The following is a 19,587-nucleotide window of genomic DNA, read 5'->3' as shown; positions in this document are numbered from 1 at the left end:
TTGCTATTATAATAGCTGCTGTTTCTTACCCCTTTCTCTAGCTTGCTGTACATACATCTGGCCTTTAATTGATGTAAATGTTGGGGTATTGCTATTATAATAGCTGCTGTTTTTTACCCCTTTCTCTAGCTTGCTGTACATACATCTGACCATTGGTGTAAATGTTGGGGTATTGCTATGATTATCATGTTTTTTACCCTTTTCCTTTGGCTTGCTGTACATACATCTGACCATTGGTGTAAATGTTGGGGTATTGCTATGATTATAATGCCTGCTTTTGTTACCCCTTTCTCTGACTTGCTGTACATCATCTGGCCATTGATTGCATGGTTTAAATGTTAGGATCCTGAAATCCAGCAGCGAAAAATGAAACTGCATTTCAAACCATTGTTTTTATTCTTTGAAATTTAAAAACATTTTGTTGTTGAATTGGCCATTTTACAGTAATTCACTTTGACCAAAAACAGTCCTGATAAAATAACCAGAATCCCATTGTCTGGAAGTCAATAGGATTCTGGTAAAAAGTAGTCCATTATTTTTCATTTTTATTTTACAAATGTGAAACAATGTACAGTAATAATAATTAATACAACAACATGGCTTATTCATTGCTCTGGTTGAATAGTCCAATTTACAGTACAGTACATTTAGTTTGACCAAAAACAGTCCTGATAAAATGACCAGGCAAGAAGAAGCCCATTTAATGATATTCTGGTAAAGACAATTTTTCCAATAGTATCTACGCATTTTAACGTGTGGATCTTTTGTTTCAAGAGTTCTTCATAAATATAACTTTACATTTCTCTAAGGATTTGTTTTTCATTCATCGGGCCATATATTATACCAAGAAATAGTACGCAAAAAAAAAACGTGTTACGTAATTGCCGTACAATAGCGTCACTTTTTCTATGTGTACGTACTGTGCGCTCTGTATGGTAAGCTCTAACCCACTCAGCTGGTCTTGCAGTAGAACCCACTCAAGTGGTCTTACAGTAGTACCAACGTGGTTTAATATGAGCTATTTATAGTCTGTTGAAAACATTCCATAATTTGCATAATCCACGTGCACTCATTATCCATTATATACGGAATAGATTCATAATGCATTCAGATGAGATTCATGTAGCGTTGTTGAATTTTATACCAATTCAATACTCTAACAAGAAGATTCCCTTTCTAGCATAGTCCTGATACTTGGTTTGTTTTCGGAGACCATTTCAATTGGGGTAAGTCCGTCTTTATTTTGTATGGTGAGTGCTTGACTAAACCCTGGTGTAAGGACAAGACATTGACAAAGCTTAGAAAGTCCATGACATGCTGCAAAATGTAGTAACGTCGGGAATAGCGTGTTGTTGAATACAGGAGCATCTACAAAACAAAAGGTATACAAATATAAACACAAGCATTTGAATTTGGTTATTGAGTTGAAGGTTGTCGGCGAAGTTGAATATGGCAAGCTTTTAGAACCAAAGTTTCTTATTCTGTCTTTCTGTTTAAAGTACGTGACTAGACATAACTAACAACATTACGATGTCCACTAGGTGGACAAATTACTAGTTTCTGGAACTTTAGTTGTTGTCGTTCGTTAATTCATGGTGGTTGAATTTTCCTTGTGAATAACTTAAAATGGCTTAAGAGAGCACAAGTTACAGTATTTCCTATTTTAAAAGTACAATTATATAAAATAATTTATATTTATTTACGGTAATGGTCATTGGTTAGCGAGCGATATATTAGGGTGGACTTCTTCAGCACACTAACGTGGCTGGCTAGAATCAACATACAAGTCAGACATTTTTTTTATACAGCAAAATACAAGATTTAAGTCAGTGTCTCTGATTTAGTTTAGTTTGACTAGTAATGTAAAGATATTATATACAATTATATTTCCATAATGAGTTTCGGTAATAATGTGCTTGCGTTACTTAATGATAGTAGGTCTACGGATGTTACGTAACACACCTATATATTTTTGTATGAATAATCTTTCGTTATCTGTACTGTACCGTATGCATTGTAAACTTACTTCCCAAACTACTTACCGTCTTTTATTTTAACAATATTTTCTGACTTTGGAAAATGTTCCGTAAACCCTCCAAGCGGTACTTTATTCTCGTAGGTGCATGACAAGATTGAGTCTAGCTGCTCCAAATCTTTACAGCCGTAAGAGGACATCATAAAATTGATAGGCTCAAGGGCGCCCTCAACATTGCTGAATATTTCTACAAAGTATAGGTAATATCATAGAGAAATTAGTCAATATGATGAAATAAATTGTTATTAATAGACCTGTTAAACCGGTTTAATGGTTGTACTAGAGTAGTAGGAATGGTTCCTTCTGGTGAACACCATTAGCATGGGGCTATGATAGCCTTCGGTATATATTTTCCACAACGCAGACTAAGAGGAGACCTTTTCGAAAAATAATTAAACGATTCGATGGAGTAAACAAAGATCTTTTTTTCAAGATACGTACACAGGGTACTACTATAGAGGCCATCCTTGGAAAATCTTCAAACAAAAATTTGCCAAATCAAGTAGATGCCGCTTGGACTTTTTTGCTCAAAGAATAATAAATCATTGGAATGCTCTTCCAACTACAGTTGTCAGCGCACCAACTCTATTAACTTTCAAAAAAAGACTTGACAAATATATGCATGATAAGGGTTTTAAAAGACTTAGCTTAGAACCATCCTTTAAACCGTAAGAGTACAGTAAGTGGATGTGACTGACTTACCAGTTTCCACGACGCTATCTTTCCCACGACTACTCTTGTTGTCAACTGTTTTCTCCTTAATCGAAACAGTCAACTCCTTCTCATCTTCCATATACCCGTGATGAACTAATACTTTGCTGAGTTCGTTGGTTAGTTTCCCTGAACTGTGTTCCTCCCTGAATGTCTTTAGTGCTTTTGTTTTTGCAAAACTTAGCCAAACTTCAACGCAACCTTTGCCAATTTCCAGCGGCGTTGCTTCCTTCTCTATCATCATTTTACAAAGTTCTTTCAGAAAAGGACCATTTGCCATTCGTGTTATAATATCCTCCTCCTCCATTTTGAATAATAGTTTTAATGCAATTTCTGTGTCAACAAACAAGGTTTAGTCTTAAATCCTATTACAAAGTGACGATAATTTAAGTTTATATTTTTTTTAAATCTTTTTATTATTTAATGATTTATATTATTAATTCTAGAGTATATTGATACCGTACATTTGGTTTCATAGATTAGATTAGGTACCCGTACATTTATATAATGCATTATCGATATTGAAGTGACCAAAGAATGGTAGTATGTATAATGATCATATCTGGTTAAAGGAAATGGTTAATCCCATTTGATTAAAAGATATAATTAAAAATGATATAATTATTAATTTAACTGGTGTAAAAACTGGAGCGCATGTACCTAGTAAGCATTACTTGAAGGAACATACAACTTACTTTGGTGTTGACTAACAGATTCTGCATTCGGTCCATGTAGTATAATTGTATTACTGTCGGCGATTACAATGGTCGACGAACCGTCTATTAAAATCTGAAATTGGTTAAGAGGTTGATCAAGAGACGTGGATCGGCAGCGATGATGAAAGATGCAAATATTATCGTTGATATCATCAGCAAGCTGCGCAGTCATTTCGTTATCTTTCGATTTAAATGATTCATCATCGCATCGAATGCCTTCATACTTAACAACACTTCCACGTGTTATAGCACCTTCTGAAACTTTGCGCGAAATCTTAAGATGCGGCGATGATGGATGGATTCTGGTAGATAAACTTGGTAGCGACATCCGCGTTTCTTTATACCTTGATGATGACGAGAAACCAACTGATGACGCAGAGTGCGCTGGTAACCGTTTTGATTTTATTTGTCTTGGTTCTGAAAGAAAAAGTATCATTCGGTGGATTTTGATCGCCAATATCGCCCCATACACGTATGAGATATCATGTCTCGTGACAATAGGCAACATGAAGTTATTGTCTTCATTCCAGATATTGTATAGCCTCTGACACTGTACAGTAGCCTCTTCTATGTTAATGCTACTCAGATTTCCATAGACCTTGGTTTCAAACCCCAGTGTGTTTTTTGTTTTCATAGTTTGAGGTTATTTAGGGCCTAGAGGTTTTGGTTAAGTTAGTTAAGGAGCAATAACTGTCGCTTCACATGACACGATCGTACGAGAAGAATGTTGAATATAAGGCGTTACGGTTTGACGACCATTTTGTGTTGCGATTTTCGATATTCTAAAGTTCATTTACGTGTTGCTTTTAATTAGACTGCAACTACTAATAGAAATATTTCCTCATATTTTAGAATTAACTTACTGGAATCAGCTTCCGGGTTTATGAACATGTCTACAAACTCTTCTTTCCCTTCTTCTGGTATTTTGTATTTCTTGACTGAAAAATAAAATGAACCATTTCCTCATAACCATGATTCGACAAATTCTGTATTTTTTAGTTGTTAAAATTGGACGCCAACAGTGACGTATCCAGTGGGGGGTCTCATATAGACAACATGAACTATTAGTATTATGCAGTTCTAGAACTTATATTGGTCACCACCATGTATAGGTAATAACACTATTTGTCGGCAAATTGGCAATTCCCACACCTGGTCCTGGACCACTAGAAATATTAATGTGTGTTTGTCTACTTACAAAATTTGGCACGGGCATTCTCGAACTCAGAACTAATGTAGAATGCAGAAAACTTGCTGGTAGGCATAAACACTGAAAAAAGAACAACGATAACATGGATCACCAGTCACAAAATTTACATTATTTAACCATCGGATGTATAAGCATGATTATTAACTACCGTACTCATTCAGTGGACCTAAAACCATTAATCATTGTCGATTGCAATGGAAAGGCAGCAAGTTAGGATAGGACTAGGCTTGAACATTATACAAGGAATCAAGAACCAGGACAAGAATATGTAAAAGAGCTGAGATCTGTGAATCTCTTATTAAAAATGTAATCTGCATCTTTCAGACAAGACGTGTTAAGCCTACACGTGTACTACTATTATACGGAGTTGTCATTGAAGCGATCGGTATCGCCATTTGGGGCAGGGTCAAATTAGGAGCAGAGAGTGGGAGAAACCGACCATCGGTCAAATTAGGACAGAGAGTGGAAGAAACTGACCATCGTCGGCTTCTTTATCTGGCGATGGACAATAAAATTTGGACTTCTTTTTCAAATCTTCTTCAGGAAATTTAATCTAAAATATATAATAAATATATTATAAAACTATATATAGTCCATCCAATCATCATCATCGTCATCGTCATAATAATCATCATCATAATTATGTGTCATCATCGTAATAATCCATCGCTTGTGATTGGTCATCACTTACGTTACATCTATACGTCCTTGTGTTACGTCTCTAGTGGGAACCAATCTTTAGTTTTATTTCACTCAATGTTTACAGAAAATAAAATGTACGCAAGATCATGAGTACAATCTCTGATCTGGGTTATTCCAACTTACCGTGGGCGGAGACTTCCACATAGACATAACTTTCTTGGCCATTTTACAGTTCTGTTGTTACCCTATGTTCTGACGATTACTTGGCTCATAAACGAGGTTTGTTTTTTCCATGAAATATTCCACGTGATATGTATGTTAATTGTTTTCTCTTTCTCCAATACTTTACTGTTTATTGGTTACACAGCTTGTAGTGGCATACATTCTGTTTCTTATTGTGTACAATACCTATTTATTGTCAATGTGTATAGTAGAAAAGTAAAACAAAATTATATGAAATATTCTAACAATTTAAAAAACCCCAATTATACAACAATAATCGACATAGATCAAGTCGAGGAAATTGTTAGTGCATTGTGCTATTAATACACCATTGATGTGATTTGAACTGATAGCTTGACAATACGACATTGTGTGAAACCATTACAAACTAGTATACGTATCTAACATTGGCCTATATTATTATCTTTATCGAAATATTATAATCAGATACACTTTTTCATGACGCATTATAATCATATTCCTCCAATGCAAAGTACGAATGTAATATCATAAGGCCTAGTCTATACAATGTTACAGGATAGCTGTATTATAAAATGGTCTATCTTACTTACAAATTAATATATTCCAGTTATTACGTACTTCAGTGCTTTCTCTGTTGCTAGTCGTAGTTCAATTGCATATTATACTTCCTTTTCCATGAGCCTTATCCGGTCTTTGTTGGCAGTCAGGGTAGTACAGTAACAAACACTGGTACGATTGGATAATTCGTGTTTGGATTTCCCCTGGGTCATAACTCAGACGAAACTTGTATATCTTGAGTTTGTGAAATCAGTGTGAAATGCGTGGATTATGTATCTCCTACTGCATAATAGGACTAGAATCGCATACAAAATAGAAGAATTCACAAGAATAAAATAACAATAAAGTCAGTGGTGTGTGTATTTTCAACTTGTCTGCTCTGAGATTAGTACCAACAAAAGTGAAATGCGACAGTCAGATATTTTCACTCGGTTATATTAGACATGACATTTATCAAACGAGAGAAGACGCACGTAAAAATTAGGAAGAAGGACCGATCATACGATTTACCGAGCGGGTTTGGTGAAATCTGTCGATTTATGTAGGCCTCTTTACCCGAATATAAATATTTGGAGCGCAGTATTCAAAATGCATAACGCAATATTCTTCCAACAACCATCGATCGAACTTGGCACTAACAGAACAAATGCCCTAGATTTTCCACTTATTCTACTCTCCAAAATTTAATTTAAAATATATTTTCATTCGACGTCCGTGTAGCATAGAACTCTACAAAAAAAATAATACGTGCGTTTGTATATAAAACATTATTGGTTTATTTTATTACCATATCAAAGGATAAACACAACAATATGCTGAAACCATTTTATAAAAACTTCCTGTCAATATTAACCTTTCATCAAGTAAAATCAAATACAACAACATAGAAAGCATGCGTTGCTTTTTTCTATCTTATTTTGGAAATAACAAAATATAAAAAAGAGAGTACCTTTATCATTTTTTATTATTGCTTTTTAACATATAAGGCCTATTATCACTATTTTTATCTTTTCAAATTAGAATAAGTATGATGGGCTTATCAAGTAGTGTTTTGAGTAATTATCAATGTGTTTCTCTTTTTTGTTGATTATTATTAGGCCTATATTAATTTATTGCAATGCCACTTGTCATTTGATTATATATATATTTTTTCACTCTCTTTTGTGACGTAAACTTTTATTCACATTAGTATCATCATGGTCATATCATCACTATAAAATAATCATATTGTTTTTGCTATTTTTGGGTATTTTCTGTTTGTTTTATCTTTAATGCCTTTTGGTAACATTCAATCTGCAATTAAGTGTGTATCCTTCTTCGAAGAATAAAAGTACACTGGTCCGAAAATGATCTAGTTTAACTTCTGAAAGTACTATTATATCTATTTAATTAAAACTATAGCCAATTCGTAATCACTACCAGTAAGTTATCAATGTAGATGTTTAAAATCTGAAGTTCCTTTTATAAATTATGATTTTTACAATAGTTTTCATTTTTGTATTCCATGATGTTGATTTGAATTTATTTGAAAAAAAACCCATCATAACAAATACATACAAAGTGATAACATTAACTACTTACATTTAATACATTTATAGAAGAATTTCCAGAAAATTTCAAAAAGCTTAGTAGTTTAATTCCATTGACAACACAATGAATAGTCTGATCATAATTCTAGCACCCTTTTCCTCATAAACATAAACCCAGTCATCTTTCAATACAATATCGCCTTATATGGACTCTATTCTACTGCTTCTTCTTCACATCAACATCCACTTCACACACGTGGATGATAACCTCATGCCATGCAATGCCATTTAACAATAGCTTGAAACTAACATAGGTTTATGATTTTTGGTAATCCATTCAAGTCGATGCCGTTGGGCACAAGATCAAACGACAATCTGTAAAGATATAGTATTTTTATATATTTTTGTAACCGTAATAATATTATTAATACGCATCTGTATTATTTAGTGGGCATCATTAATATACATTGTATTTACCTTAGATCTGCTAGATTTGGCATTTCCTCACATACTTTCAACAAGGCAAGAAAATCTTCTTTCTTAAATCGTATGATAACGAGGTTAAGCTCTTTCAACTCTTTCAACTTGGACAGATTCCCAATGAATCCATTAAACATTCCATTTTCAATCGCCTTAATGTTTTCCACGTTTTTTCCAGAGGCATGTAGGTATTCCAAGTTCAGTAGGTATGGCATTACCGTGGCAATGTAGAAAAGAAGTGGCCCCGGGAAAGTGCTATCAGCTATGTGAAGTCGTTTTAAACTTTTCATCTGTTTGAGTGCGACAAAGAACGGATTATAACCTTCGGATTCAACATTGTTCGTAGTCATATTCAGGATCTCCAGTCGAGGCAAGTAATGCAAATTTTCGGCAAGTTTCTTCATAACAGAATTGTCTATTTTATTCAATCGTATATCAAGGACTCTCATGTGTGGTGTGTTTGAAAATGTCTCAATCGTATCGCATAGTGTGTCTGCTGACAGTTCACAATTCTCAATCCATAATTCTTCCATCATTTTAAGCTTCCCTGCTTCTAAATGTTTGATTAAACTTGGAAAACCCTCAGATACATGATTTCCTGATAGCGTAAGAACCTTCAGATTCGACATCTCACCAACACAAACAGAAATGTCTTCTAAATCTTTTGGCTGAAGGTCATTACTGTTCAAACAAAGACTATCTAGTGTTTTTAATCTGTTTAACATGTTCACAAATGCAGAAAATTGTGGTCCTTTCATTTGCATACCTGAAATAGTTACAGATTTTACACTTTCTGTCATTCCGTCAAATACGATTCCCAAATTAATTTCTTTTGCTTGCCATTTCGTCAATGTTTCGTACATTGGATAAATGCCATACATCTGCTCTACAGGAATTTTTCTTAGAAAAGACTGTTCTGGAATACATTGTTTAAAACTCTCGACAAACTTGACCTTTTCGCCTTCAGATGAAGAAATCTCTGTGACTTTCTCTGTATAAGAGCGTCTGCAAGATGGAATCTTATCCATAAGGGCACGAATTTGTGTGTTGTCCTCTACTCCAAGATACAGGAGTTCTAGGTGACGAATAAAACCAGTGTTCTTCAACAAATATGCAAGGGACATGGCAGTATAGTTTGAAATACCAGTGAATCGTATACGTCCCTCTGGAAAAACAGTTGTCATATCACAAGCAAGTTTGCTGGCATACTTCTCTGCTTCAAAATAGCACCCAATGCACAGTTCCAAGAATTGTTGCATTTCCTTTATTTCCTCAATCTTTAAATCTCCCTTGTAGAAAGTTTCCCACGTTACCTGCGGATATTGTTTGTAAATATCACCAAGTTTCTTAAGAACAAGATTTGCTGCTTTATAGCTCTCTGCACACGTAAACTTCAACAGCAGATGCATATCTAATGCTTTCCGAACAGATTTCACCATATCTAGATGTTTTAGAAACTGTGTGGGGTCTTTTTCAAGTAAGCTTGCCAAATAAATGGCGGCACATTTCTCTTGAGCTGATTTGTGAAAGAACTGTACTTCCTCTGTCATCATAAATGGATCATCTGGATCTTCTTCTTCACGAAGTGTATGCATAATGCCAATTTCACAAGCACCTTTAATAGCAATTTTCTGAGGATCATCTTTGTCTTTTAAGCTAAATATTAGACCACCGGTATCAACCTCTAACCCACGTAAACCTATTTTACCAACATCGCATAACACCTGCTTCGGACACAATGTATCGTCTTTGCCGTCTGTTTTGTGTTTATAATTATGTGTTAGAAAGTCAAACAATTGTTGATACAATCTGCTTGGAGTCTTTGGTAGATCTGTTGATTTAGATTTGTTTGCAGAACGCTTCTTCCAGAGAAAGCACATGATAGCTGTCATTATGGGAATCTCTGCAATACCTTCCACGAAATTAACATCCTTAATGTATTTCATCAATCCCTCTCCAGATTCTGGATGTTTAGTAAAATATCTCTTTACAAATTCTTCTACGTTTTCCTTTGTGAATCCTGTCAATTCAAAGTGCTTATAAAGCATATGAATTTTTTTGAAATCTTTGGATCGATGTGGTCTAGTTGTCACCACCATATGGCACTTTGGAAATGTATCACATCGTAATACATCAAGTAATTTCGATTCGCACTTATAATCACCTACATTTTGGGTGAGTTCATCGTACCCGTCTAACATAAACACAGCCTGTGAAGGATCAGACTTTATGTACTTCTCTATGACACTGATATCGCTTTCCGAAAACCCGTGTAAAAGCTGTTTGTGAACTGCATCAAATAAAGACTGACCGAATTTGAACTTTCTGATCTCCAGAAGGAACAGTAGTTTAAACTTCTTGAGATACTTGACATTACTCTTGCTATTATCCTCTTTACTACTTAAATTATTATGAACAGATTCACCCCAGTCAAGAGACATTCGCTGTAGTATTGTTGTTTTTCCAGTTCCAGCTCTTCCACGAATCAAGACACGATAATGGTTATCATTTTCGCTTCTAGTAGGATCAAACATCATGTCATATTCTGGAAATGAAAAGTCTGCTCTGTAGTCTTCATGTTCATAAACAATGTTAAGATTGATAAAAATGTCCTTGAGCTCCATGCAACCGCCCCTAGAGTCCCATGGCAGTGGCTTCACAACTTTACAGAACTTGCAATATCTGTCTGATAGAGTTTTAACAGCACTGTCGATAATTTCTGAAATGGAATTCAAGATTTTAAAAAATACCAAATTGTCACATCTAAATAGTATATAAAAGTGTAAGTATAATGCTTACCTGGGTCATCTCCAAGATACTTTTTCACAAAGGTTGCGGCACGATTGCAACCAGTGTTCCGCAAAAATGTCTCGAATGACGTTAGAGTTTGCTTTCTATCTTCAAAAACACATTTCCTTTCCATACACAATAGTAGGCTCCATGGCGTACAAACAGAGTGAGTGTTGATGTATACAAATGATATGTTTTCGCAATCGTGTTTTTCCAGATGATTTCCAACGTCAACCAGCATTCGTCTATATTGAGAGATCAACTTTAAATTACCTGCTTCAGGTAGGCGTGCCAACAGATCTTCACGTCCAACTAACTTCAATAATTCACAAAGCAAGTCGACTTTACTAGGTGAAATTATCCTTCGATCAATGAGTTCTTGAAAGATGGTAAATAAGTCTTTATCTTTGCTTGATGGTACATAATCAGATAAAATAAACTTTACTTTATTTTCACTAGCTTTGAGTTCATCAGGCAATATTTTCAGTACAACTTTCAAATCTTCTTCATTGGTAAATTTTACGGCAGTCATTTTGAAGTTACTTACAGCTTGTCAATGTGATTTAAACCTGTAACAAAAGACAACAAACACAACTAACACAAACAGTTGGGTGATGAAAACTCATTACCCATAATTCAATCATCTTGCGTCCAGATAATCAATGAGGGTGGGGGGGGGGGGGGGGGTGAGGGTTGATCCTATTTAAAACTAAGCATGCACTAAATCCGACGTGACACGAATGATGTCACACAAATTGCTGACTTTTGTTAATTATAGTTAATTTATTTGTATGACATTATGCTAAAAAAGTAATGCCATCTATCTCTCAAGTTAATCCTACAGTTGGGCCTAGTGTAATTATCATTAGGCCTAATGTATTTCATACATGCATATAACAATCAAATTGCAATTATTAAAAGTACGGTTTTATTTTGCATGTCCGCGTAGGTCTCAGTCCCGACCACCCCCACCCCTTGCTGTGATGAATGGAGACAATGTACGTGACATTTTCTACTGCTAACGGTAGTAATGATGATCAAAACCTCAGGCCCAGTACGGTGCTAATAACATTAATCGCCGGGCCCTGTTATATGCTTTAAACCTAAACCTATGTGCATAAACCTGCAATGAATCGAAGGAGTAATTGGTATACAAATAGAGTTTATTTTTAGATTCGGTTAATAGTAAATGTTTAATAAAATCATTATCATATACAACTAGCCCGACAACTAGGCCTACCTTATTATATAATCTTTCTCTGTAAAAACACTCCGACACGTAGGCCTACTGCAGATTCATTGTATCAAAGAAAGAATCGAACCGGAACCGGGTTCATTTTGATATTTTTAGAACGACTCATCTATTGGTAATTTCCAATAAATCTATACATACCCTCGATTTAAAAGAGGGCGCTATTGAAAAAATTTGGAATAAAATGTATCTATTTTACTCTGAAGCTTGTGTCTAACTTGTACATTCAAATTGTTTAAAACAAAAATACCATGAAGTCAACTTTAAATTATCAACTTTTAATAATTTAATTGATGTGGGCAGAATGATAAATCGTTAACGACCAGGGAATCTTAGTACATTTTTAACGTAGGCCTACTCCCGCATTAAAAAGTCGTGTGACCGGCCGTGTAATTGTTGAAACTTGTTTTGACAAACTCTCTCTTTGGACATATCCTTCCTTAGGCAGGCGTACGAATTTAGTTGAAACTGGTGTGTAGTTATTTTATATTTTGGATTATTGGTCATTCATTCTATGACTTCGACGAACAGTAACCATTGGCGAGAATGTGACGGTCTTCCTCTTATTTCCATTCACACGCCTGCCGCCACCACTAACGGACGGCTCTTGGTTTTTTATATCGTCTTCAGCGATTTCGTCAATATTTACGACATGTCCTTTATCATATCCTTTATCAAAGCGTTTTAAAATAGCGAGCTTATTGAGAACTATTTCAACAGCAAGCAGGATTTGATCTAAGTAGAAAATTCTGACACGTTTATGAACGGGAAGGTAGACTACGTATTCTAATATGTATTTGGAAACATCCAACGAATCGTCTGCCGAGGTTTCTACGTCATCATTCTTAATCAACTGCAAATGTGCAACTTCCCGTGAAGCATCGATTCCAAGATTGTTAAGTCGTTTGGTCACCTCTTCTGCATCTTCCTGCAATAAAATAAGATAAAATGGTCCATAGAACAAATAGCAATATTAAATAGACTAATGATAGTAATTTTGACATCACTTTTTGGTTTTTGATAAATTGATACGATAATGCGTGTTTTCTTACCACAATGATTGGAAAGAGCCAGTAACCCTTGTGCTTAGCCATCATTCCAATTTTCTCGGCAACCTGTGGCAGACGATCACTCACATATTCGCCACTTTCCCGCCCTCTTTTAAACATATCCTCATCAAAACAAGTGAATCTATCAAAAAGACATTAGAATTCAACAAATATGTGAACATGGTACTCATTGATATTACTTCAACCCATTGTCCTTATTGGGCCTACTTGGCCACGAAACGTCTTCTTATCTTCTTGCAAACAAATACCAATACAGACAGACAAATACGTCACAATAAATACCAATACATACGTCACAATAATAACATTTTTGATTGAAAAAGAGAAATATAGGGAAAATAAATATATATTTATTCGGCTAAGAAGGCAATGTTATGATTGATTTCGGGAGAGATGCAATCAAGTTTCTGAATGCTTTAACTTACTGTTTTTCCATCATGTAGAGTAGTGTATTCGAAGGCTGGAATCTTAATCCTCGAATCAAACCTGATGTGCTGGGAGCAGTTAACAGTTGGTTGAACAACTTCCTCATGTCTCTCTTAAAAAATCGGAACAAAGTTGTTCCAAAGTTGGTTAACACTGGATTATTAAGAACTACAGAAATAACAGAAAATTTAAAGACATCTGCTACGTAAGTATGCTCCTTTTGTAATGGATATGAGTCGTATAATTTCAGCATTTTGTTGTAAAGTAGTCTATCTTTAACTTTAATAACAGCTCCACCAAATGTCGTGTTTTGTTGTGTAACATCGAAACTAAAAAACGTCAGATCTGATTCAGGATCGCCAACATCTTGCAGCCCATTAAACGACTGTGAACGATCTTCCAAGACGTGTATCCCGTGACTCTTCGCGCGCTCAATTACCGCTGACATATCGAACGAACGACCAAACAGATGTGTGGCAATAAGAGCCACTGTCTTTTCTGTCAGAAGTTGATCAAGATGTTCTATATTAGGTGCCATAGTTTCTTTATGAATATCAATTGGAACCACCTTAATCCCATGATGGCTGAGGATTTGAACAACATCTGGTATGTTGATGGCAGTCAGAATGATTTCTGAAGCTGGTGGGTATTTTTGAATCCTAAGAAAGAGATCAAGAGCTGTCTTGAATGACAAACTGACAAGTACGGGGTTTTTGTTTTCATCTGGTGACCACACTTTGTTGATGCTGCTTATGAGTTGTTTTCGATTGCTTGCTTGTTTTGGCTTTTTGAAATAACTCCGGAGAACTTCAATAAAATCACTGTACGTACTATCTGTAAATATCAAATTTACACTATATTAAATGATATTTGGTCTATATTATGCTTTTAATATTAATTGTGTGATTATCATTATTGACTTTGAATTGGCTTTGATAGTATTTATTAGAATTTAAATACACATTCAATTTTCAATATTTGAAATACTGTATAATAAATAGGCCTAAGAGTGTAAACCCCATACACTTTGGGTGAAATTGTTGTGCATTTGAGCAACGGTGTACGTAAATTCTAAATAGTATTAATACGTACAGTATGCTGATCATAGTTTTGTACGAATATGGATGGTAAGAAGTACAATAGGCATGAAATAATTAATATTTATATTTTGTATTCGATTTAAAAAAAATTTGCATTATCAAATGCATACTTATATTTAATCTCTGGTAGGTCTCTACTATAGCCACCCACATTGTTGCACAATCTTCTTGTTAAGTTTATAGATCATTCAATACACACCCTCTCACTTTATCAAACACCAATTTACATCAAAACTATGTTAGGGTTAAGAAGACCTACCTATGTACAGACAAGAATACGGTACGGCATCCACATCTTGTTCTTGCATGCGTAAACACCTCAGGGCCGTGACAATTACAATAAATACACATCCTAGGCAACAGAGAATCCAAACCCAAAACATGCTGTTGTTCCGATCTTCCACAGTCGACTGATCTTCCTCGTCGGCCATTTTGACGCGCGTGCTAAATGAGCAAATGTCATGTGTTAATCAAGATATGCGGGTATCACTGCTCACTATTATAAACACAATACATAAAAAATTACGTAAAACTTGTTTGCATTGTGATATCGTCCATGCTTTATTAGTCAAATAGCGAATCGTATTAGAAAAATAATTGAATTATTAAGTTTCATTTTTTTTTTAATTAAGTACTTTAATTTTCTATTTTGGACTAAATTATTTAAACTTGCCTGTAAACTTGCAGTGCTGCGTACTATTGTACGTATGATGATCTAGATTGCTAATTATTACAAAATATAATAATAATTTCAAATTGAATAGGCTGTGTGTCTGATTTTCACCTTGTTCGGTTATACTTTTTTTGTCTGTCTTATTTTACGTTACATTTACGTTACCTGGTTTTTTTTTACATTGATATATTTTGTGCTTTCGTACTTCTAAACATGATCATGACATACAATTTCATATTACGAACGAATTCATCATATGTATACATACATTTTATTATCATTCAAAAATAAATGTGTTATTTAATCTGTTCTAACTAATATTAACTACTTTTTTTACAAAACAAAGAATATACAAAGTAACAATGTATTTCGATATTTTTACCGATATCAAAAATAAATTGTATATTAGAATAACAAATAAGTGAAACAATTACCTGTACATATAATAGATGTATGGTAATCGAGCTGTATTCTGATCAAAGGAATGTATAATTAAAGATTTGGCTGGTAGTTATTTCACAAACTTTGCATATTAACCAATTAAGCATCGGAATATTGTCCGCGATCGACAGACTTAGACTGTACCTTCAATAAAGACTGATATTATAAAGTGTGCAGAATGGGTATGAGCTTAGAGTTTACTGATGATGAGAAGACATTGCTTCTTTCAAATACAAAATGTACTTATTCAAGTTGTGAAGATGAAGAGGAAAAAAAGAAACCCGATTCTATCAGTAACCGATACTTTGTTGTCTTGTGTATTCTACTCTGTGAGCTCTGTGAGCGGTTAACTTATTACGGAATCGTTGGAAATCTTGTGTTGTATTTAACAATCGAGCTAGACTATAGCAGTGCGGCTGCTTCGTCAATATCGCTAGTTTTTACCGGATTTGTTTACACCACACCTCTTTTTGGCGGACTTATAAGTGATTCTTTTTTGGGAAAACTTAAAACAATATTTTGTTCATTATTTATTTATGGAATTGGTAAGCGTACTTGTTCGTAATTATTCGTACAATGTAATATAGTTTTAATCCATTCGAATTCATTGTCATCCTTATTTCACCATTATAATGCTATAGCGTTGGCCTTCCATTTTTAGCTTTGCTAGCCCATGTTTGGCCTGCAGCGTAATCCATAGAATTTGAAATTACCTCTGCAAATTTTAATATTCTGAGTGTTTCAGATATTCTCGGTATGGCCAAAGAGTCGTATGGTATTTCTATATTGATTTGATTGTGCCATTACAGTATGCCGAAGCTTAGTTTCCTAGAAAATGCCACATTTTATCATCACAAAACCAACTTCCCTTATACTTTTATACATTGGTTGAACTAATTACTGATTAAATTAATAATAGTAAAATTCTATCTATTTGAACTATTGTAGGTACAATCATTCTACCTATAATCTCGATTGACTACGAAAAACTGAACGGCGGAGGACTTTCTTTATCTGAACAGCGAATATTGTATATATCAGCTTTATCGTTAGTTGCTATCGGATCTGGAGGAATCAAAACAACGGTTGCCCCATTCGGTGTTCAACAACTTGAAGACTTGGGAGATGGCGTTATACAAACTTATTTTAATTGGTAAGAACATTGGTATTTGTAAACTTCTAAAATTACTATGATTTTGTAAGAAAAGTATACATTTGAAATTAAGTAAACTGTAAACCTATGGCAAGAATATTGCTGCGCAAATTTTGAAATATATACATTATATACACCCAAAATGACGGATAGATGAATTATGGTCCAAAACTAAGAGAACCAATACCGATAAATATTTTAGCTGATAAACTTATAGCAGTACTACTCTTATGGCAAAATAATGTTTCATTCTTTCAGGTATTATTGGTTCATCAACATTGGATCGATTATTGCTTACACTATTGTGGTTTATATTCAGCAAGAGATCAGCTTTGCTTGGGGTTATACAATTCCTGCTGCTTCTATTATATTTGCTGGCCTAGCTTTGTTGGCTGGAAGAAAAAAATATATAACAACACCACCAGAAGGTGAGTCGTACTAGGTGACAATGCAAGGACGATATAGCGAAAGTAATTTGATAATTATAATCAAATGATGTATCCATCCGAACAATCGATTGTGAAAGCATAAGTCTTTCCCTCGTATTTATAGCCCACGCCACCAAGAGTGTTTTTTTTTCATCATCACCCTACAGTGACCAAACGTCACCATTAACAGGGTTGAAAGTCATAAAATATAATATAATATATACAAGCAAAAATCAACAGATAACAAGACCACATTTAGATATTACTGACATTAGACAAAACCTTGTGACGGAAACAAGCAAGTTACAAGCAAGTGAATTTTTGGACTATAGGGAAACCTTTCAAGTTATTATTCGTAATAAAGTACTCTCATTAGCCATGGCTGTTTATTTATCTATCTTATTCAAGTTGTATCTCCATTGAGATTCCGCCACAGCATTGTCATGCTTTCAGTAGTTTGACTTTGAATTATTCATAATGTTACACATTTTTAAATTGTTAAAATAAAACAATATGTGTAACTTGCAGGTAGCATACTGTCAAGAATGTTCAACATTGTCGGTCAGGCAATTTCGTCTAGTAGCTGCAAAACTGATGAGGAAAATTCAAGTTTTCTTGACCGGGCTAAGGAAGAAAATGGAGGTACTTTCCGAAGTAAGCATGTAGAAGAAGTGAAATTGATGGCAAGAATTATGCCAGTGCTGTTTGGTACAATGTTGTACTGGACAGTGTATGTGCAGGTACGGTATATTTATAAGCTTTGCCATATGGTGTCTTGTTAAGACCTATGGGATGTGTGTAAATGATGACTAGTGATGAATACGTCGAAGAAGACTGGGTATTTTACCAACAACTGTTTACTTAGGATGATTTATTATAATTCGTTACTATGTTGATGGAAAGGAAAGAAAGAACACGAGTTATAGTATATTACTTATTATATATTACAATGAAAGTACTTTCATTCCAGATGCAAACTTCATTTGTTCTCCAAGGAGAGAGGATGAACCTGGTCTACGGTGACTTCACCTTTCCCGTTGCATCGCTTAGTGTCTTCAATAAAATTAGTATTTTACTTTTGATTCCGTTGATGGATACTGTAGTATATCCATTATGTGACTACTTGGGCTTCAAACTGACGCAGCTTAAGCGGATGGGTAAGATGATTTGTTTTTTTCACCTGAGAAGAGTAATACATAGTCTACACTATTCACCAAAGCTGGTGCGTATGAAACTACATCATCCTTGTAACTTAGAAGTTCTCAAACTGTTGTAGCATTTCATTGATTATTTAAGTTGTCTTAAGTCCCTTCTATACCAAATGAGGAAGTTCTCCAATAACTGACCTGAATCGTAGTTTTGTATATATATATATATATATATATATATATATATATATATATATATATATATATATAGTTGCACTGATGAAGGGCTAGTGTTGCCCGAAAGCTCTGCTAACTTTTCTGGCTGTTTACTTTATCGTTTTGATTTAGCTTTTCGCTTTTTATTTTTGTATCTCCATTGAGATCCAGCTACTGATACCCACAGCATTGTCATTTTTTTCAGTAATTTGCCTTTGGATTTATATATATATATAGTATTATATCACGCATACGCAAGTAAACTCGCCAATTAAACTGCCGTATATTTATAATTTATCGTGCTTATAAACTAAGTCTCATTTGAGGCTTGGGAGCGGAGGTGAAAGAGTCGTGAATTACAACCCGGGCACTGAGTCATGATTGAGCCCCGGACCTTGGGATTGGAAGGCAACCAAGCACGTTAACCTCTAAGATGGAGCTGCACTATTATTTGACATTGGCTTTTAATGGTGTACTTTTCGGTCCACATTACCATGGTCTCACCTAGGCCTTGGTAAGGCTGAAGTGGTGGACACTATCTTGTAATAATGTAGTCAGCACCAAATCCGATCACAGAAATACATTCCTTGAAGAGAGATACTTATTAATATTAATTCAAGCTGAGTATTTCTCTATTAGGCTTATATCTTGAGCTTCAGGACTACGTACATCGAAATGGCCAAAGGGATTCGTTTAAAGTTAAAAATAAAATTTGTTTGTATTTTTAGGATTTGGAATGTTCTTAGGTGCCATAGCAATGGTAGTGGCCGCCGGTGTTGAAGTTAGTAGAAAAAACATTATGGAG

General features: G+C 34.7%; 4 protein-coding genes across 5 annotated transcripts; 1 reads left to right on the top strand and 3 right to left on the bottom strand.

Annotated features, from left to right (window-relative positions):
* Positions 1–672: 672 nt before the first annotated feature.
* LOC140051310 (uncharacterized) lies at positions 673–6,357 on the bottom strand. 2 transcript variants are annotated; one of them, XM_072096479.1, is made up of 9 exons: positions 6,109–6,357; positions 5,498–5,722; positions 5,150–5,225; positions 4,661–4,732; positions 4,326–4,400; positions 3,442–3,879; positions 2,738–3,079; positions 2,043–2,222; positions 673–1,368 (listed from the first exon to the last, which is right to left on the bottom strand). In XM_072096479.1, exons 2-9 carry the CDS (start codon positions 5,537–5,539, stop codon positions 1,157–1,159), a joined length of 1,437 nt encoding a protein of 478 aa, XP_071952580.1. In that variant the 5' UTR covers positions 5,540–5,722; positions 6,109–6,357; the 3' UTR covers positions 673–1,156. The 2 variants fall into 2 exon arrangements, with proteins under 2 accessions (XP_071952580.1, XP_071952581.1); XM_072096480.1 differs by lacking the exons at positions 5,150–5,225; positions 6,109–6,357 and having other exon boundaries at positions 5,498–5,547.
* A 517-nt stretch (positions 6,358–6,874) lies between these two features.
* Positions 6,875–12,192, bottom strand: LOC140050988 (NLR family CARD domain-containing protein 4-like). The gene is made up of 4 exons (XM_072096040.1): positions 12,116–12,192; positions 10,885–11,444; positions 8,083–10,804; positions 6,875–7,980 (listed from the first exon to the last, which is right to left on the bottom strand). The coding sequence occupies exons 2-4, from the start codon at positions 11,405–11,407 to the stop codon at positions 7,911–7,913; spliced, it is 3,315 nt and encodes a 1,104-aa protein (XP_071952141.1). The 5' UTR covers positions 11,408–11,444; positions 12,116–12,192; the 3' UTR covers positions 6,875–7,910.
* Positions 12,193–12,336: 144 nt separating this feature from the next.
* Positions 12,337–15,198, bottom strand: LOC140050992 (uncharacterized). Its single transcript, XM_072096049.1, has 4 exons — positions 14,983–15,198; positions 13,623–14,457; positions 13,180–13,318; positions 12,337–13,055 (listed from the first exon to the last, which is right to left on the bottom strand). The coding sequence occupies exons 1-4, from the start codon at positions 15,152–15,154 to the stop codon at positions 12,624–12,626; spliced, it is 1,578 nt and encodes a 525-aa protein (XP_071952150.1). The 5' UTR covers positions 15,155–15,198; the 3' UTR covers positions 12,337–12,623.
* Positions 15,199–16,015: 817 nt separating this feature from the next.
* On the top strand, positions 16,016–19,528 carry LOC140052556 (solute carrier family 15 member 4-like). The gene is made up of 5 exons (XM_072098165.1): positions 16,016–16,322; positions 16,786–16,990; positions 17,249–17,418; positions 17,947–18,158; positions 19,511–19,528. Exons 1-5 carry the CDS (start codon positions 16,016–16,018, stop codon positions 19,526–19,528), a joined length of 912 nt encoding a protein of 303 aa, XP_071954266.1.
* Positions 19,529–19,587: the final 59 nt, after the last annotated feature.

This window comes from Antedon mediterranea, chromosome 6, assembly GCF_964355755.1.
Source record: "Antedon mediterranea chromosome 6, ecAntMedi1.1, whole genome shotgun sequence".
Classification (NCBI taxonomy): domain Eukaryota; kingdom Metazoa; phylum Echinodermata; class Crinoidea; order Comatulida; family Antedonidae; genus Antedon; species Antedon mediterranea.
This window is presented reverse-complemented; position numbering and strand designations above follow the sequence as displayed.

Excerpts from the sequence above, each read along its gene's own strand:
- LOC140050992 (XM_072096049.1), bottom strand. The coding sequence starts at position 15,154 with ATGGCCGACGAGGAAGATCAGTCGACTGTGGAAGATCGGAACAACAGC. Across the intron at positions 14,458-14,982 it reads GTATTCTTGTCTGTACATAG|ATAGTACGTACAGTGATTTT; the intron begins GTAGGTCTTCTT and ends TGATATTTACAG. Across the intron at positions 13,319-13,622 it reads CTCTACATGATGGAAAAACA|ATTCACTTGTTTTGATGAGG; the intron begins GTAAGTTAAAGC and ends TCTTTTTGATAG.
- LOC140050988 (XM_072096040.1), bottom strand. The coding sequence starts at position 11,407 with ATGACTGCCGTAAAATTTACCAATGAAGAAGATTTGAAAGTTGTACTG. Across the intron at positions 10,805-10,884 it reads GTATCTTGGAGATGACCCAG|AAATTATCGACAGTGCTGTT; the intron begins GTAAGCATTATA and ends ATTCCATTTCAG. Across the intron at positions 7,981-8,082 it reads CCAAATCTAGCAGATCTAAG|ATTGTCGTTTGATCTTGTGC; the intron begins GTAAATACAATG and ends ATATCTTTACAG.
- LOC140051310 (XM_072096479.1), bottom strand. The coding sequence starts at position 5,539 with ATGGCCAAGAAAGTTATGTCTATGTGGAAGTCTCCGCCCACG. Across the intron at positions 3,080-3,441 it reads ATCTGTTAGTCAACACCAAA|AAATTGCATTAAAACTATTA; the intron begins GTAAGTTGTATG and ends TTGTTGACACAG. Across the intron at positions 1,369-2,042 it reads TATTGTTAAAATAAAAGACG|ATGCTCCTGTATTCAACAAC; the intron begins GTAAGTAGTTTG and ends TTTGTTTTGTAG.
- LOC140052556 (XM_072098165.1), top strand. The coding sequence starts at position 16,016 with ATGGGTATGAGCTTAGAGTTTACTGATGATGAGAAGACATTGCTTCTT. Across the intron at positions 16,323-16,785 it reads TCTTTTTGGCGGACTTATAA|GTACAATCATTCTACCTATA; the intron begins GTGATTCTTTTT and ends GAACTATTGTAG. Across the intron at positions 17,419-17,946 it reads TATAACAACACCACCAGAAG|GTAGCATACTGTCAAGAATG; the intron begins GTGAGTCGTACT and ends TGTAACTTGCAG.